The 18109-nt window shown below is 34.6% G+C and overlaps 1 protein-coding gene across 1 annotated transcript in view; it reads right to left on the bottom strand.

The window, feature by feature from the left end:
• LOC143228249 (ADAMTS-like protein 2) overlaps nucleotides 1-18109 on the bottom strand; it is a 37539-nt gene that overhangs the window by 12598 nt on the left and 6832 nt on the right. Inside the window, exons 5-11 of the mRNA XM_076459540.1 lie at nucleotides 15983-16106; nucleotides 14204-14290; nucleotides 13623-13795; nucleotides 6170-7157; nucleotides 4724-4924; nucleotides 2252-2378; nucleotides 853-1060 (exon numbers count right to left, since the gene is read on the bottom strand). Coding sequence (XP_076315655.1) covers nucleotides 853-1060; nucleotides 2252-2378; nucleotides 4724-4924; nucleotides 6170-7157; nucleotides 13623-13795; nucleotides 14204-14290; nucleotides 15983-16106 — 1908 coding nt within the window. The remainder of the gene's footprint in view (nucleotides 1-852; nucleotides 1061-2251; nucleotides 2379-4723; nucleotides 4925-6169; nucleotides 7158-13622; nucleotides 13796-14203; nucleotides 14291-15982; nucleotides 16107-18109) is intronic.

The following is an 18109-nucleotide window of genomic DNA, read 5'->3' as shown; positions in this document are numbered from 1 at the left end:
ATGTTTGATGCGAGAGGGATTTGAACTCGGGCCCCTCATATTACAAGTCAAGCCTTCTAAACCACCTGGCCCTGCCGGACTTTCATTAATTGCTAAACCCATCCAAGCAGTATGCTGTTACTGGTGGTATGGCAAACAGGATTTTAGGTTATATCTACAGAAATACTGAATACGAGTCTAAAGAGGTTATAATTTTATTGTGCATGTCACTGCTTAGGCCACATTTGGAATATTGTGTTAAATCTTGGGTTCCTTAGATTAGAAAAAAACACCAAATTGTTGGAAATGGTTTGGAAAAGGTTACTGGAATGGTTCTTGGAATAAAGAGGTTGTAATACAAGTAGAGTCTGAAACCTCTCAGATTGTTTTTTCTTGAAAAAAGAAGAGTTAGAGGAAATATGATTGAAATGTTTAAGATTTTAAACTGAATTGATATGTTGATATATCAACATATTCCATACTAAGCAGCTAGAATTATAGAACTAGAAGACACAAATATAGATCTAGGCAAGATAGAAGCTGTCTTCAGCTAAGACAATTTCATTTTTCAAATAGGTTGGTTGGCCTATGGAATGGATTGCCTTCGGATGTTGCAAAGACAGTAAAGTTGAGTGAGCTTAAAAGAAAGCTTGAGATATATGAATGATAAAGGCTGGCTTTAGTTCTTTTTACTTAATAGCTTTAAGTTTGGCTAAAAGGATGGGACAGTCAAGACAGATCAATAGATCTCTTGTTGTCCCTAAACCTTATGTTATTGTGTTATGTTAATTGTGACCAGTAGAAGAGCTTTACAGCTGGTTGTTTTTTGTATGATCAGTGATTTAGCCTTATAACTGATTGTTTAAAACTTACCTCTGACCATTCAGAAACTCTCCACTGTGGGCTACAAAGATCCAGGTCACATGGTTGAATAGACGGAGGTTTAATTAACTCTGCACATAGTCGCTCGTGAACTGTACTGTCAAACCCAGGCCCCAACATCCGCCAACATCGGACAGATCGGGTTTTATACCCCTTTCCACAAGACGCTGAACACTCACTCCAAGCACTTGTATCCCATCTTTAGATAGAGACAATAAATACATAAGCAAACTTAGTACATTATGTTTCGGTATAGATAGCTTCTATACACTCTTTTGGAAATCTCACGAGTTATGCATGAGAATCTTACCTGGTTTTTAGCGTAATTGTGGACTACAATGGTCATAACTCTACCTTGAGATATTTAATAACTACTATTCATTACTAGACTCATGAGCTGATATTTAAGGGTAGAAAGTTTAGGTAGCATTTGATGGAGGTTATAAATGAATGAATATAAATACATTCGTTTCATTTTATGTGACGTATCTGCTGGAACATTGTACCTAAATATCTAATTGTGTCCCAGGTTTCTTACTTGCTAACCAAATGCAGCATAAACATAGCAAAAACAATGGTCTTACTCGTGATTGTGTATAGAGAGTGACCTGAAGTTACACAGTCGGGTAAGCAAATACTTTTTAACATAATCTTTGGACACTTATAGCTCACCTTATCTTAGATTTCTTTCTGTAATGCATTTGTACTTGAATATACTCTTTTTTTTTGGAGCGTATTTGTAGCTTACGCTTTTTTTAAATTTCTTTCTGTAGTTTATTCGTAATTCGTCTTTCTTAATACATTTTTTGTATGTATCTCTGACTTTCCTAACTTTACACTATTTGCTGTAGTATATCTGGAGGCTGTAGCATCTGTAACTAACTAGCTTTACATTCAGTTCTTAATGTACGATAGCTCACCTTACTTTGCATTCCTTTCTACAGATTAATTGTAGCTCACCTTATTCCTTTCTGTAGTGTATATATCTCACTTAACTTTACACTTCTTTCTGTAATGTTTATGTCTCACTTAACTTTACACTTCTTTCTGTAGTGTATATCATCTCACTTAACTTTACACTTCTTTCTGTAATGTTTATGTCTCACTTAACTTTACACTTCTTTCTGTAGTGTATACATCTCACTTAACTTTACACTTCTTTCTGTAGTGTATATATCTCACTTAACTTTACACTTCTTTCTGTAGTATACTCACTTACCTTTACACTTCTTTCTGTAGTATACTCACTTAACTTTACACTTCTTTCTGTAGTGTATACATCTCACTTAACTTTACACTTCTTTCTGTAGTGTATATATCTCACTTAACTTTACACTTATTTCTGTAGTATACTCACTTACCTTTACACTTCTTTCTGTAGTATACTCACCTAGCTTTGCACTCCTTTCTGGGGCAAAAGTTCACCTCTGGTTTAGGTCGAGTTCTGTAGTCACAGAAATAATCTGCTACAAGTAACTCTTCGTCCTTAAAACACTGGGCATAGTTTTCTTGTAATCCTTAAAAAGACCCTGGCGTTATTGCCTCTAATAGTAAACTCTGGTCAGTTTGATTCTCTAGAATTACTTGTAGAACTAAAAATATTGATCTTTAATGTCTTCTTTACAAACAGATTTAAATTCCCGCAGACACTTCTATCAAAATATACTCTTCGTGAACATAACAAACTCTGAGTAGCAAAGTACAATAATGGAATACTGACTTTTCAACGTTTTTTTTCATGAAAATTCATGTATTTTAAATTGAAGAGTAAGAACTGAATCTAAGCAACATGTTTATAATCAAAGATGTTCTGTTTACCTGACACACTTTAACAGCCTTCGCAAAGCTACACGAGGGCTATCTGCGCTAGCCATCCCTAATTTAACAGTGTAAGACTAGAGGGAAGGCAGCTAGTCATCACCACCCATTGCCAACTCTTGAGTTACTCTTTTACCATCGAATAGTGGGATTAACAGTCACATTATAACGCCCCCACGGCTGAAAGGGTAAGCATGTTAGGTGTGACGGGGATTCGAACCCGCGATCCTAGGATTATGAGTCGAACGCCTTAACCACCTGGCTATGCCGGGCCACGTTGTTTTTAATTACGCGTGAAGAGGTTGTTGTTTTTCTCTCAAGTTTTCTTCGGATAATTTAACTCTTCAAAGCCTAAATCACACTGGATTGAGTTTATTAACCATAGGTTATTTTAAAGTGCAGTTATAAAATTAATAGAATAGCCTAAGGGTTGGCTAAATTAGGGACGGCTAGCGTAGATAGCCCTCTAGTAGCTCTGCGCGAAATTCGAAAAACAGACAAACATAAAATTCATTTGTCAACGTACAGTACCCAAGGAAGAAGAAAAAAAAGTTTTAACATTACTTATTGCAAAATATAATTTTATATCAATTATTATTAAGAAACTAGAAAAAATAATTTATGTCATTTTTAATAATAAACAGAACTCCAGCAAATCTACTGTCTTCAAAGAGCACTTTGAATTCAGTGCGAATTTAATACCATTGGCGCCTTTAATTTTTCCATATGATTTAGTACTCAGCCTCTGTTTCCCCATGTATTTTGACTGTGTCTTTTTTCATAACTATTTGAACTTTTTTACGATTAGGTGTTGGAAAACTTCACACTAGCTTTCGGTCCTCTGGTGGGTCATTGGCAAGTTTATGAACTTAACATCCTAAAATTAGGGGTTCAGTTCCCTGCAGTGGACACAATAAATAGCTTTTCGCTAATGTTATGTTACATACTAAATGAGTTGATGTAATCAATACGTCAGTGTGGGTAGCACCGTTTCACTTCCACCAAAGCCATAACACTCGTTAAATGTATTAACGTCAGGGTGACTAACAGTGAAAGATTTGAATAACCAGCATTTCAGAAGTGGACAATTACTAAATGCATGCTAAGTACCCTAAAATTTTAACAAGCTCTTCACAAAATAACCCAATAAAATTAACGTGAAACAAAAACTTCAAACAAACACAATCATTTACCTCAAATATATATAGACACGCGTAGGCCACTAAGTGTATACATGTGTTATTTATGTTACGTTTCTCTAACGATTTTTTTGAAATTCGATAATTCCCTTTGGCCGAAGTAGTAACTATACCTTATTGACGATGTGGTGAACAAATCCTTTAAACGTACTATAACCTTTCTTCAAATACATAGGTTGATAAGATCACTAACATTCTTAAAGGTTACCAAACTACACTTTTCACGTCTTTTAGAAACAAACAAAAATCTCAAGCATTCTTCCCCTTCCAGTCCTCTTTAACTATACGTAAGTTAATCACCTAGAAATTAACGCCCTTTAGAACACGGTCACTTTCACCATTCTGAATAACTGAATATCGCAAACTATAGCTTTGTGAATTAGGTCTTAGTAAAGAAATACGCCATCTCATGGGTTACTGCAGTCACTTACCATTGGAAGTAAATGTGGTAGCAAATGTGGAAAAACAGTGTCCATATTTTTACACAGAAAAAGATTTGCTTAAAGTTAAATCATTCGTCAATCAAATTCCTTAATAGATTCTTTGAATAATACAGTGACAAAAACAATCATTGCTTAGATTTCAGAAAAAAGTATAGGTCATGGTAAAACTATAACTCGAAATCAGTGAAATCACTTGCGTTAATGTTGATCTAATTATTTATAAATGGAACTTTAACTAATTTAAAATCCTTCTTTAATCATTTCTTTACTCGCCTAGAATACAATATGCAAAATATACACAAACATTAAAGTGTCATACAAGAAATTCAGAGTCAGAGAGACACTCACATCAAGGAATTAACATTTAATGAAAAACACACACATGAAGACCTTGAAACGTACCACTGTAACAGGTTGAACTGCACTGAGTTTTTCCAACCACTTTCCAAGAATAATTACTTTGTTGATTACTATCTGGTTCTTTATGGTGACCTTCGTGAGTCTGGTTTTCAATCCCAATGATGTGTTTATTTATAGTAGGTACATTTTTAATAAGAGAAGAAGGTACGTTTTTGGCTTTTTGTGAAGATGAGATTACAATCCCTACGAGAAAAATACATTGAATACATAAATATTTCGTTTGGTAATAAATTTATCAAATGTTACAGTAAGAGTTGGCTGAATCAAAGGTAAAAATTTCTGTAGTTTGTGATTTAGTTTCTTAATTTGAGTCAAGTTTTCGTGACAAATTGAATAAGTTAAATTCTATACGAATAATGAGTTATGTTGAAGACAAAAATAATGCTGAAAGCTGAAAATGATCTGTTCGTGAAAAACATTGGTATTAGAGGCTGTAAAATGCAAATGTTCTTCATTACATGATTCATCGGCGTGAAAACTGTTTTATTTTTTAGGTCCAGCTCAAGGTGAATAGAAAATGAAACTTAAGTAAAAATATGTATCAGTTTGAAGAAGTTTTAAATATAATGTGTATTTGTGTGGAAATCTAGGTAAAACTTTAGGAGTGCCGTTCGGTAAATGTTTTTTTTTTTAGTTTTACCTGTTACTTGAAAAAGGCCTCTCAAAATTTTCAATTGGTCAAATGTAAATCCATTTAGAATTGCAGCCGATCAAACAGTTATCTATTTCGTCATATAAATATCTCGACTGTTTTTGTCGTTGTTTTTCTGTCAACATTACGTTCACAGGTTGATAATCCAATTATATATGTACATAAACCAATCGTAAAACTACTAATTAATTAGAAGAACGTGACTAATCACCATAACTAATGGTCCTTGTAAGTGTCACGTTTCCAAATTACCAGCATAAAAGTAGATAGTGTTAAATTAAAAATAACATTAAATAGAGATTTTAATACTCACGTGTGTATTTCATAAAATTATTGTTTTGAATTAAGCACAAAGCTACACAATGAGCTATCTGTGCTCTGCCCACCACGGGTATCAAAACCCAGTTTGTAGCGTTGTAAGTCCGTAAACATACCACTGAACCACTGTGGGATCTCGTAAAATTATGAATACCAAATGATTTTTAATTGTTAATGTTGAAAACGTTGAGGCAACATCTGCTGTCGGGTACTATATTTTGAACTCATTTTTAAGGTAATAATTCTTAAATCACCTTAAGCTGAAATAATTAAAATTGACTTATAGAAAAAATCAAAAAATGAAATACGTGTTTACTTGCAGAAAAGACCTAGATTGTAATATTAAAAATTAGAACAAGTCTTTATTTTTTTTATTCTAATTGATAATAATCTCTAATAGGAATATAAAATAAATCGTACCCAATTATATTTTCGAAACGTATGAAACTGAACTGTACCTTTTTTCTGGTGACGATGACCGTCAAAACTAAAAGTACCTCCAGTAGGAAATTCTTCCCTGATAAGCACAGGCAGAGATGCAGGAAGAAGAGACGGTTTGGTGCTGATCTCCTGTCCCTGTGGTTTACTCTCGTTCTCAGGAACTACTCTACTGGAAGGAATCCCACCTAAAGTTTTTGTTTTTAATCTCAGCAACTTTTTCGCCTTCACTCTTCCATGTCTTATTTTATTCTTATCACAATCTAAGCCTTTTCTTCTTTTATTCTGATAACCATTTGAAAGAGAAATATGTTTATCCTTCTTTTTACTTCTTGGTAAATTAAAGAAGCTACAGTTTTCTAATCCGTTCCTTTTTCTTGAATCGTCAGTATCTGTTCCTGAAAATGATAAATCTAACAGATCCAGGATAGGTGGATTCCGTCTAATGTGATGTATTATAGATTTGGAAATGTTGCTCTGTATATTTGGCTCTACGAAGTTTATTTCCAGGCTTTTATTAAGCTCTTCGTAAGCAACGACGTTTGTTAGTGTACTTGAGGCGTCAGTAACACGATCACCTTCTCGAAGAACGGATTTTAATGTATCAGTTTTATTCACTTCATATTTTTGAAATAACAGATTATCATCACACGAGGTTCTAGACTCAGAATTAGACTGAAGATCAATTGGTCGGCATTTTGAGGGGAACAAAAGGGGGCTAATTTCGTCAACAGTTTTTATCTTGATTAAATCATCCCCCACTTTTGCACCAACCAAAAGTGTCTCTATCTGGGCATGCGTAATACTTCTAATGCTGTTGATGTTGGTGGGTACAGATGTGTTAGTTGGTCCAGTTGTTGGGACATTTTCAGTTGAAACAGTTTTACTTAGCTTATCAGTGGTATTATTATTTATGAGATTTTCTTCGTTTGTTGTTGTTACATTCTGATTATGTATGCTATATTCGTAGGTGATATTTAACACCGGAATATACGCTGTCGCCTGTGCCTGAAATAATTTAGAAATATCACATCAACGTCGATACCCGTTAATCTATAAACACATAACCACAGTAACGCTATAAAAGATTCTTTAAAAAATTTTAAAGTTAGTTAATTGAAGCATACGTCTCTTGTTGTTGTTGTTGTTTTGAATTAAGCACAAAGCTACACAATGGGCTACCTGTGCTCTGCCCACCACGTGTATCGAAACCCGGATTTTAGCGTGTAAGTCCGCAGACATACCGCTGAGCCACTGGGGGGCACATACGTCTTTATTTGTATTGACGTATATATTTTTATTTTTCAAATAACGTCGTACATGGCAGACAGAACGATAAAACTCTTAATGCAAATCAAAATGAGTGAACAGTAAAATCTATCCAGTAAGAAAGACATCTGCTGAGCTAGGGAAAAAAACACACAGCGGTTTATAAATACAAACACGGTACATTAGCAATTAAAATGATAAGTCCCATAATACTTCTCATATTGGTTAGCCCCCAGTGGCTCAATGGTATGTCTGCGGACTTACAATTCTAAAAACCGAGTTTCGATACCTGTGGTGGGTAGAGCATAGATATCTCATTGAATAGCTTCGTGCTTAATTCAACAACAACAAATTGGTTAATCTAATAATACACCTCCAACATTATTACACAATGGACCATCTGTGCTGTGTTCACCACGTGTATCGAAACCTGATTTTTAGTGTCATAAGTCTGCAGATATGCCGCTGTACCAAGAGGGGTTCCAGTTTACTAGTCAACGTATTTACGATTTTAAGAAAACGCCTTTTTCAAAATGATCTAGATGCACGTCAAGTAATTACTTCTTCTTATTGTTTTTATCAAGATCAAAATTATTATGATGCTGCAAACTGTAAAGTGAATATTATACGTGATAAAAATGATATGATTCTATTTATTTTAATGAAGTTTTATTATTTATTAACGGTATCTGTGAAACTGTAAAATATCAATATATATAGGACGAATCTTATTGGATGATTATTATTTTTTGACAAAATTCACGTTAAAAGAGGGATTAATATTAATATATCAGTGTAAAATCTCCTCCCCCGAAAGTTATTCTGAAGTTAACGAATGTTTGAAATGTTTGATGTAATATGGAAGATGTTGTACGTAAAAAAACTGACTGGTTTACTAGCACTGCACAAATAAATTATTCAGCAAAAAATTCAAAGTGAACTTATAAGTATGTTTTAAGTTATAATCGTTGAAAGAAGACTTGTCTTACCAGTAACTGTTCGTAATTTGTAACAATCATCGATGATTAATTTAGGGTAATATACCAAAGTATAATTTAAAGCAAAGTTTTGTACAAGACACACGGTAGTGTATCGTGCGGCCAGTAAAACAAGCACTTGAGATACGCGACACATAGTATGTTATTCACAGGAACCAATGAACATAAAGAAAAAATATGCATTTTGCGTTGTTAGACTCAACCACTTATTTGAGTAGAGCTTCGAAAGATGAAAATAAGAAAAGGAAAAATAAAAATAAAAAACTTTTGTTGCATTTAATAGGGAAAATGTGAACACTATGAAATTAGCCTAAATACTAGCTGGTCAAAAGTTTAAGACCATACCAAAAAGACGTCCTAAACAGGGTAGGAAATGCCCAGCAAGAAGTCTTAGTAGTAAGTCCGTCATTGCGAATAACGTTATGGCAACATTCGTTTTGACATGGTCGATATAAGCATTTGCAGAAGGCTGATTGGAATGTTATTCCAAGTTGTGAAGATGGCTTCACGAAGATCATGCACTGTTTGGAATTGACGCCCATTTCTATAGACTTCTTTTGCCACCCACCCCAAACATTTTCAATGGGGATTAGTTCGGGCAAACACGCTGGATGGTCCAAAAGAATCACGTTATTCGCCATGAAAAAGTCTTTCGTCCTGCGGGCATTATGGATTGCAGCGTTGTCCTGCTGAAAGATCCAGTCATTTCCATACAAGCGAGGGCCTTCAGTCATTAAAGATGCTCTCTCCAACATGCCAATGTAGCCAGCGGCTGTTTGGCGTCCCTCTATAACCTGAAGCTCCATTGTTCCATGGAATGAAAAAGCACCCCCTGATCATGATGGAACCTCCTCCACTGTGTCGTGTAGAAAATGTCTCCAGTGGGATATCCTTAACGTGCCAGTAACGTTGGAAGCCATATGGACCATCCAGATTAATTTTTTTCTCATCAGAGAACAAAATCTTCGTCCACTTTTCTACATCCCATGTTTGGTGCTTCTCAGCAAAGTTTCGGGATGTGAAAGGAGGCGTGGCCTTTGAAGACGTTTACGGTTTTTAAAGCCTTTCTCTTGTAGATGCCGTCATATTGTTCTTGAGCTGTATTCTGCGTCCGTAAGGGCCTTAATCTGGTTCGACGATCGGCTGGTGACTTGCCGGGCAACCCGTCGAATCCTCCTGCTCAACACCTGCGTAATTTTCTTGGACCGACCACTTGAAATTCTCGTTCTGTATCCCTCAGGGTCTTTTAAGAAATTTACAACATCCGTTTTACTACGCCCAATCTCACCAGCGATGGCACGTTGAGAGAGGCCTTGCTTTTGCAGCTCGACAATTCTACCAGGTTGAAGCTCTGTCAACGTTTTAGCCTTTGCCATGTTTTTACCTAATGTAACACAGGCGATGTCAGTGGGAGATGTTGACAACGCTTATGCTTGAAGAAAAATGATTAAATTTCGTTACGTGTTTACCGATTAACGCTTCGTTTCAGTATGGTCTTAAACTTTGACCAGTTAGTATTTAGGCTAATTTCATAGTGTTCACATTTTCCCTATTAAATGCTGAAAAAGGTTATTTTTCCTTTTCTTATTTTCATCTTTCGAAGCTCTACTCAAATAAGTGGTTGAGTCTAACACGCAAAATGCATATTTTTTCTTTATGTTTATTGGCCTTAAGATGTTGACCAGCAGTGTATAACTTATGCCTCCTTTTATTACGTAATTGCCTCCCAGTTTTGTTCACCTTGCATTCCAAATTTCATGAACATCTGTCAGCCAGAAACTAGGACATACATTGCCAAAGTTCATATAATTTTCTTTCTATTCTTTGTCTTCTACGTACTAGGCTGTGAGGATTTTTACAAAAGTTACAAAACATACATTTAAAACTTCAATTTTTATTACATTTGGTATACATTAAACGTACCGTTTACTCTGTACAAAATTTCACACAAACCAAATAACTTTCAGCTCTTAAGGTATGAAAATCGGTGATTTATTTACAGCTGCACTATTTTTGATTTATAGAAATATTACCGAAGTTTACCCAAAGTTCTACATAGAATATGGATACGGTTTGTTCTTAAATGTTTGCAGTTAATAATAAAATGAATTATGTAACTGTAGTTATTCATGAACACTTTAAATAAGTTATATCAGTATTCAAACTAATCAAATAATTTAAGACATCGAAGCACTTATAATGTTATACCATACATAAATGTACTTAAGAACTGTGCTAAAATTACCAATGTCCCAGTGATTCAGCCTTAAGTCTAAAGGCTTACAACGCCTAAAACCTGGTTTCGATACCCGTAGTAAGTACAGCACTGATAGCTTTGCGCTAAAGAACAAAGAAACAATTATCAAGGCTAACCATTTATATTATTGTAAGTATATGAAACATTAATCCGGGTAGCCCAACACTTAGAATGCTATACCTGGAGATAATTGTACTTAATATTTTTGTTATAATTACCAAAATATACGATTTTATGTGAGTGTAAAAAATAGACTCGGATGAAATTTATTGAGGATATTATTCAATATAGATTCTGCTGTTTATTAACAAAGGCCTGCTGAAACCAAATGACATGGTAGCTTTAAGCTAGAGAAGATCTCTAATTACGAACTGTCGAATGAAAATATCGTATCATTATAAATAACAGATGTAGGCTTCATTCTAAATTGACTAAAATACAGTCATGTGAAAAAATTAGGACACCCTATGAAAGCCTGTGCATTTTTGTAACATTTTGGGATATATAGATATTTAATCTCAATTTTAACAATACTGAGAGATTATATGAATATAACTAAACAATTAAAACTGAAGAAAAGACTTTTCAAGATCTTCTGTAAATGTCATGCTACAAAAATGCATATTCGAACTGAGGAAAAAGTTAGGACACCCTACCCCCTAATAGCTAGTGTTACCCCCTTTGGCTGAAATAACTGCAGTGAGACGCTTCTTGTAGCCATCTACCAGTCTTTGACATCGGTCTGAAAAAAGTTTGCCCCATTCCTCAATGCAGAATTCTGTCAGCTGTGAGATGTTTGAGGTTTTTTTGCATGTACAGCCCGTTTTAAGTCACCCCACAGCATCTCAATGGGATTAAGATCTGGGCTTTGACTCGGCCATTCCAGAACTCTCCATTTTTTAGTTTTCAGCCAGTCCTTGGTAGATTTACTGGTATGTTTTGGGTCATTGTCGTGTTGCAGGGTCCAGTTCCACTTCAGCTTTAATTTTCTTACAGATGGTCTTACATGATCCTCAAGCACCCTCTGATACACAGTAGAATTCATGGTGGATTATGTGATTGTGAGCTGTCCAGATCCTGCTGCAGCAAAGCAGCCCCAAATCATGACACTTCCATCTCCATGCTTCACAGTTGGTATGAGGTTCTTTTCCTGGAATGCTGTATTTGGTTTACGCCAAACATGTCCTCTGTTCTGGTGTCCAAATAATTCAATTTTGTACTAATCTGTCCAAAGAACATCATTCCAGAATTCCTGGTCTTTGTCTATCTACATTCTCTCTGGCAAACTTCAGTCTGACCTTGATGTTTCTCTTAGAGAGCAAAGGTTTCCTCCTTGCACAACTCCCATGCAAGTTACACTTGTGCAGTCTCTTTCTGAGTGTAGAGGCATGCAATTTCACATCAACAGTAGAGCCTGCTGTAGGTCCCGTGATGACATGTTAGGGTGTTTTGAGACCACTTTTATCATCTTGCGGTCTGCTCTCGGGGTGAACGTGCTTGGACGACCAGACCTGGGCATGTTGGCAGTTGTTTTGAAAGTCCTCCACTTGTTGACTATTTTCCGGACAGTGGAATGGCTGATTTCAAAATCTTTTGGGATTTTTTAAATCCCTTACCAGGCTCATAAGCTGCTACAATTTTTTTCTGAAGGCCTCAGACAGCTCTTTTACTTTCAGCATGGTGCTCACTGTCACTTCAACAGTCAGGAGCACATCAAACTAAATGTCTGAGGTTTAAATAAGGCAAGCCTCATTCACAATGCTGAGTAACGATCTTCTAATCACGTGCACCTGGTGTGATACACCTGTGTGTGAGTTGAGCCATTTTATGTGGATATAAATGTGGAGGTGTCCTAACTATTTCCTATGAGGTAGCTCTCATGCAGTTTGCGTTAAATCCAAAACCAAACCCAAGCTTATGGTAATAACATATCTTAAAGGTAGTCTACGTGTGTAATAGAGTAAATTGTTATTATCAAACCTTTCATTACTATAGTAGAAAGACGTTTTTGTCATGATATTCAGCGCCATTTTTAAAATATATCTTGATCATAACCTTCAAGAGTAATTGAAGATGATATTCATAAGCTACAGTAGCCCAATATCATAAGTTACAATAGTTCAATCTCATAAGTTATGGTGGTTCAATATCATAAGTTACAATAGTCCAACATCATAAGTTACAATAGTTCAATATCATAAATTACAGTAGTCCAATATCATAAGTTACAATAGTTCAATCTTATAAGTTACAATAGTTCAATATCATAAATTACAATATTCCAATCTCATAAGTTACAATAGTTCAATATCATAAGTTACAGTGGTTCAATATCATAAGTTGCAATAGTCCAATATCATAAGTTACGGTAGTCTAATATCATAAGTTACAATAGTTCGATATCATAAATTACAGTAGTTCAATATCATAAGTTACAGTAGTCCAATATCATAAGTTACAGTGGTTCAATATCATAAGTTGTAATAGTCCAATATCATAAGTTACAATAGTTCAATATCATAAGTTACAATAGTCCAATATCATAAATTATAATAATTCAATATCATAAGTTACAATAGTTCAATCTCATAAGTTGCAATAGTCCAATATCATAAGTTACAGTAGTCCATTATCATAAGTTACAGTGGTTCAATTTCATAAGTTACAATAGTCCAATATCATAAGTTATAATAGCTCAATATCATAAGTTATAATAGTTCAATCTCATAAGTTATAATAGTTCAATATCTTCTTCATGATTTCCTGGTTGTGATCATCGTATATCACAGTTACAAAATATCCAGATCGCTGGCTTTATAATTAGATGTCAAAGTCACGGTCTACATAAGACACTATTATAAAATATTCATATAACAATCTTTGAGCACTCGAGAGAGAAAAACCTCCTTCACATAGTATTTTCAACTCAAACCGTTAAGAGTTACTTACCATGACCTTCATTGAATCATTTAAAGTTCCATTTGCAGATATCACTATTTCGTCATTTCCGGAGGGGGAGAAGTAGTAAAAGGTGAGATCTCCAACAGAATAAGCGGTACCCGGCAGATATGTCGTCTTTGACGGTCCTCCAAAAATCATTCCACCATTTTTAGAACTTACAACTGCAACGTTTTTGAAGTGAGAATTAAGCGTAAATAAAACTGTTATTAATTTTGTAATGTAACTTTCTAAAAACACTGAAATTCAGCTCTAACTGTGGTTATTTTATAAAAATATAATTGTTTACAATTTAACGACTACTCAAACCGGGATTTATAATAGAACTTATTCTGATTTATCTTTATATTAAAATTAAGTATAAACTAGTACAGATTCGATGGTTATTATCATTTTTTGATAAGACTGTAAGCAGAAACACTTTTTTTTTTCAAGACCTCAACAACCACTAATCAACATTTAGGGTTAACTGTATATAATTTGTGTGATGACTTGAAGTATTTTTTTTAGATTATTAAACTAGATAAAAATATCTAAAACAATTTGAACTTTTGCGAAAAAAAATCATTTACTTATTTTTGTTGACCTAGCAGATGGACTTTTCATCTTTATTCCAATACTTGTGGTTCCGACAGGAATCGTTATCATTCGAATGTAGCCTGAAAGGGAAACAAAGTTCCATCATATATGAACATTTTCTATGAATTACTACTGTTCAAAGTGCATAATGTTAAGAAGATCAACATGGTTACTCTGACTGGCACATATCAAATATGTCTTGTTTGAAATAATATATAAAAAACAATTAACTATTTGACTTCAGGTACTAATACAAGTCATTCCTTTATCCGTTTAAAAGTCATATCCAAACTATATCAATAAATACTGTTAAGTTTTAAATAAAATAAATTAAGACTATGTTTCATTTGCTGATGTCCTCCGGTGAAGGACGTTAAGTATACGGAGGCACAGCTTTTAAACCTAGAGTTTGATTCCCTGTGGTGAACACACCATATAGTACAATGTGGATTTGTTCTACATAAAACAATCAAGTAAACAAAGTTGTTATTGTTCTTAACCGCAAAGTAAAATTAAGCTCTCAGCGCTCTGTCATTACAAGGTAATCGAACCCTGGATTTTAAGCACTGTAAGCCTTAAAACCTACTGCTCACCCATCGGGAGGCACGTTTCTGTTAACTCTGAGAACAAATTTAGAAAACTGAAATATTTGGTTAACCTAGCGATTAGTGTCTTGATGTTATTATAGGAACCATATATTCATGTTTCTGTTTTTGTTTCTGGGCTTATAACTTTGTTTGTAGTTTAAGCATAAAGTTACTCAATGAGCTTACTGTATTCTACCCATAACAGGTATCTAAATACAGTTTTTAGCGTTGTAAGTCTGCAAACATACCGCTGCGCCATTGGGGAACTGGATTTATAATGCTGAAAATGAGGTTTTGATGCAAGTCGTGGACACAACACAGATAGCCGATTGTTTAAGTTTGTGCTTAACTACAAGCAAATAAATGTTAATCTTTGATGTAAAATTATAAATTCTTAAATAATTGTTGTTTGTTTTAATTTCACGCTTAGCTACTCGAGGGCTATGGCGCTAGCTGACCCTAATTTAGCAGTGTAAGACTAGAGAGAAGACTAGTTATCAGCACCCACCGCCATCTCTTGGGCTACTCTTTTACTAATGAATAGTGGGATTAATCGTCACATTATAACGCCACCATGACTAAAAGGGCGAGCACTGGTGTGACGATGATTCGAACCCGCGACCCTCGGATTAGGAGTCGAACTCCTTAACCACCTAGCCATGCCGGGCCGAATAATAGCTCATTAATTATTTGCTCTTTCAGTAGCTTCCTGAGAAAGCAGATCTGGTAAAATAACTACAGGTGTTTATATAGTCATGCCCAGAAGTACTTAGCAAATCTTTTAAGGGTGAATTCACGTATTAACAAAATCATAAATAAGTTTGCTACTCAACTTCATTCCATTAAATATATATATATTGTACATCTTTCAAAATAATTGTTTTATAAGTAAATGTCTTGTTTTTAATGCCATCTTGAAATAAACCTGCCTGTGAATAGATAGATACGACAAATATTCAGAAAATATATTTTTTGTTCTCAGCTTTCCGCTGTATCAGCCTTATGAAGGTGTAATTATATCATATCGTGTCGTGGCGTGTTCATTTTTTTTTACTTAGACACTACTTTAGTCTACAGAGTACCAAAGCAAATTCATTTTAACTGATTCTGAAACAGCTTTTAAATTCAATTCCATATCGAAAAAAATCAGAGAACCAGACATATAAAAGTGACATCTGTACTCACCAGGATGAACTTGAGACCGGGAGAACACACCATTAACACGTTTGCAAGTTATGCCTCTTCCACCGCAAGTCCCACAAGTATCCAAAGTTAAGTTAGAGAATAACTTATTGTCACATCCAATCGACTGTAATAAAGAAAAAAACACATAAACAGCAACATGATCACACAGTTGGAATTTTCAAATTGAATAGTACTTTATGTGCTCGTGAAATGAACGGTCAGGTCAGAGATCCCTAGTACTCGGTGCAGCTGTCCCTAATTTTAGAATCACTGACCTGAAAAAAGGCAGCTAACCAGCAGCACCTGTTCGGCTCTTAATACCGAATAATAGATTGCTTTCATTTTTATAATGCGCCAGTAGCTGAAAATATGTAGTGCATTCATTGGCATCACATTTTAAACATTGGACTCCTGTTCTGCAGCCCGAAACACTATCCACCAAGCTACGTCTAGCCTGAAAAATTGCAAAGGTCTGAAAACCATTCTAAAATATTGATTATGCTTCAATAATATGGATAAAATAGAACGTATAATATGTAGTGAATGTAATTAATTGTTTATATTAATAGTCATAAATAGGTTAAATATACTTTATACAGTATTAATTATAAACTATTTATTTTTGATTAATTTGGCCTACAAATGATATTGAGTCAAATGTTGCCGAATGGATTAACGAAATTATTAATAAACATCTTTATCTAATACCTTTTCTGGACAATTACTCTTGAATTACAATTTCTTCTCACAAAAGAAAAAGATTTGTTGGTGTGGCAGGTCAAATAAAGCTCATATTAAAGAAGATTCGTTGTTACGGTGTAGTAGCATAATGCAGTTACTTCACGCGTTGGACTCCTATGAGTTTGAGACTGGTATAAGTTGCGATGTTACATTCTTGAACAATGGGTTTAGTCTTGACTATCAGCTGTTATATTGGGTTAAACTGGCATCCCGTTTAATGATAATTCGTAACCATTCTCATCCGCTTATAATACTTAAGCTAGAGTACAGCTCCGAATCCTAAGTGCCTTCTCGGTATGAAAGACATTTAACGTTTAATACATTCGCTGCTACTACAAGTATTAATAATACCTATCCTAGTGCCAAATTAACCCTGTTCGATCGTTATATGGGTAAATATACTTTGTTTACTTATCTTTTTTGAGGTCACTTGTAATATGAGTCTCACACATCAATATCAAAACTTGATTGTGACCCACTGATGTGGTACACGACAGCGAACGTAATGTTATTAATAATAACCACCAAAAACTATCATTTCATTTACTTTTACTAATGTACTAGTCGAGAGTTCCAGAAAAATAAACAAAAGGGCGTTTTAGTCCTGTTGAATACCAGAATGCTGGTAACAAACATAATTTAGTCCTGTTGAATCCCAGAATGCTGGTTACAAACATAGTTTGATTTTGTTGAATCCGAGAATGCTGGTTATAAACATAATTTAATATTGTTATATACCAGAATGCTGGTTACAAACATAACTTAGTCCTGTTGAATCCCAGAATGCTGGTTACAACGTTTAGAAATTACAGTTTTTTCTTGAGTAGTTAATTGATGTACCCTTGTAAAACTCTTAGGTTTGTTTGAAGTAAACCACAAAGCTATACAATGGGCTGTCTGTGTTCTTCCCACCACTGGCCGTTAGCAGTATGAGTCTACAGATATGTCTCTGTGCTCCTGGGGACAAAACTCTTAGGATCAATATTGTAACAATCATGTTATGTACTGCACAGACAAGTACAAAAATATTGTAATTATTTTACTCTGTAACATACGCGGAAGTAGATAATATAACATATATTTCGTTTTATGGGACAGGGGTCATAAATATCAATTCATGTTTCCAGAACTATTACATCAGCACAAACGAAGTACTCAAATTGTACAAGAACTATAGAATAATACAGTGGTAGAATAGACTTAACAAAAGTATATAATGCTTTAAAATGTTCATAGGCCTAAATCCAGCAAGCAATTTGATTAGTTTTTGATTACATGTTTAACATTTCTTCGGTAAAGTAACTTTAATATTATATTACCTTTTTATAGCATACATGAGCATACAATATAGACCATTACAGCATACGACATTCTACCAATGATGTC

The sequence above is a fragment of the Tachypleus tridentatus genome, chromosome 10 (assembly GCF_004210375.1).
Source record: "Tachypleus tridentatus isolate NWPU-2018 chromosome 10, ASM421037v1, whole genome shotgun sequence".
Taxonomy (NCBI): Eukaryota; Metazoa; Arthropoda; class Merostomata; order Xiphosura; family Limulidae; genus Tachypleus; species Tachypleus tridentatus.
Note: the sequence above shows the minus strand (reverse complement) of the source record. Positions and strands in the feature narration are given on the sequence as shown.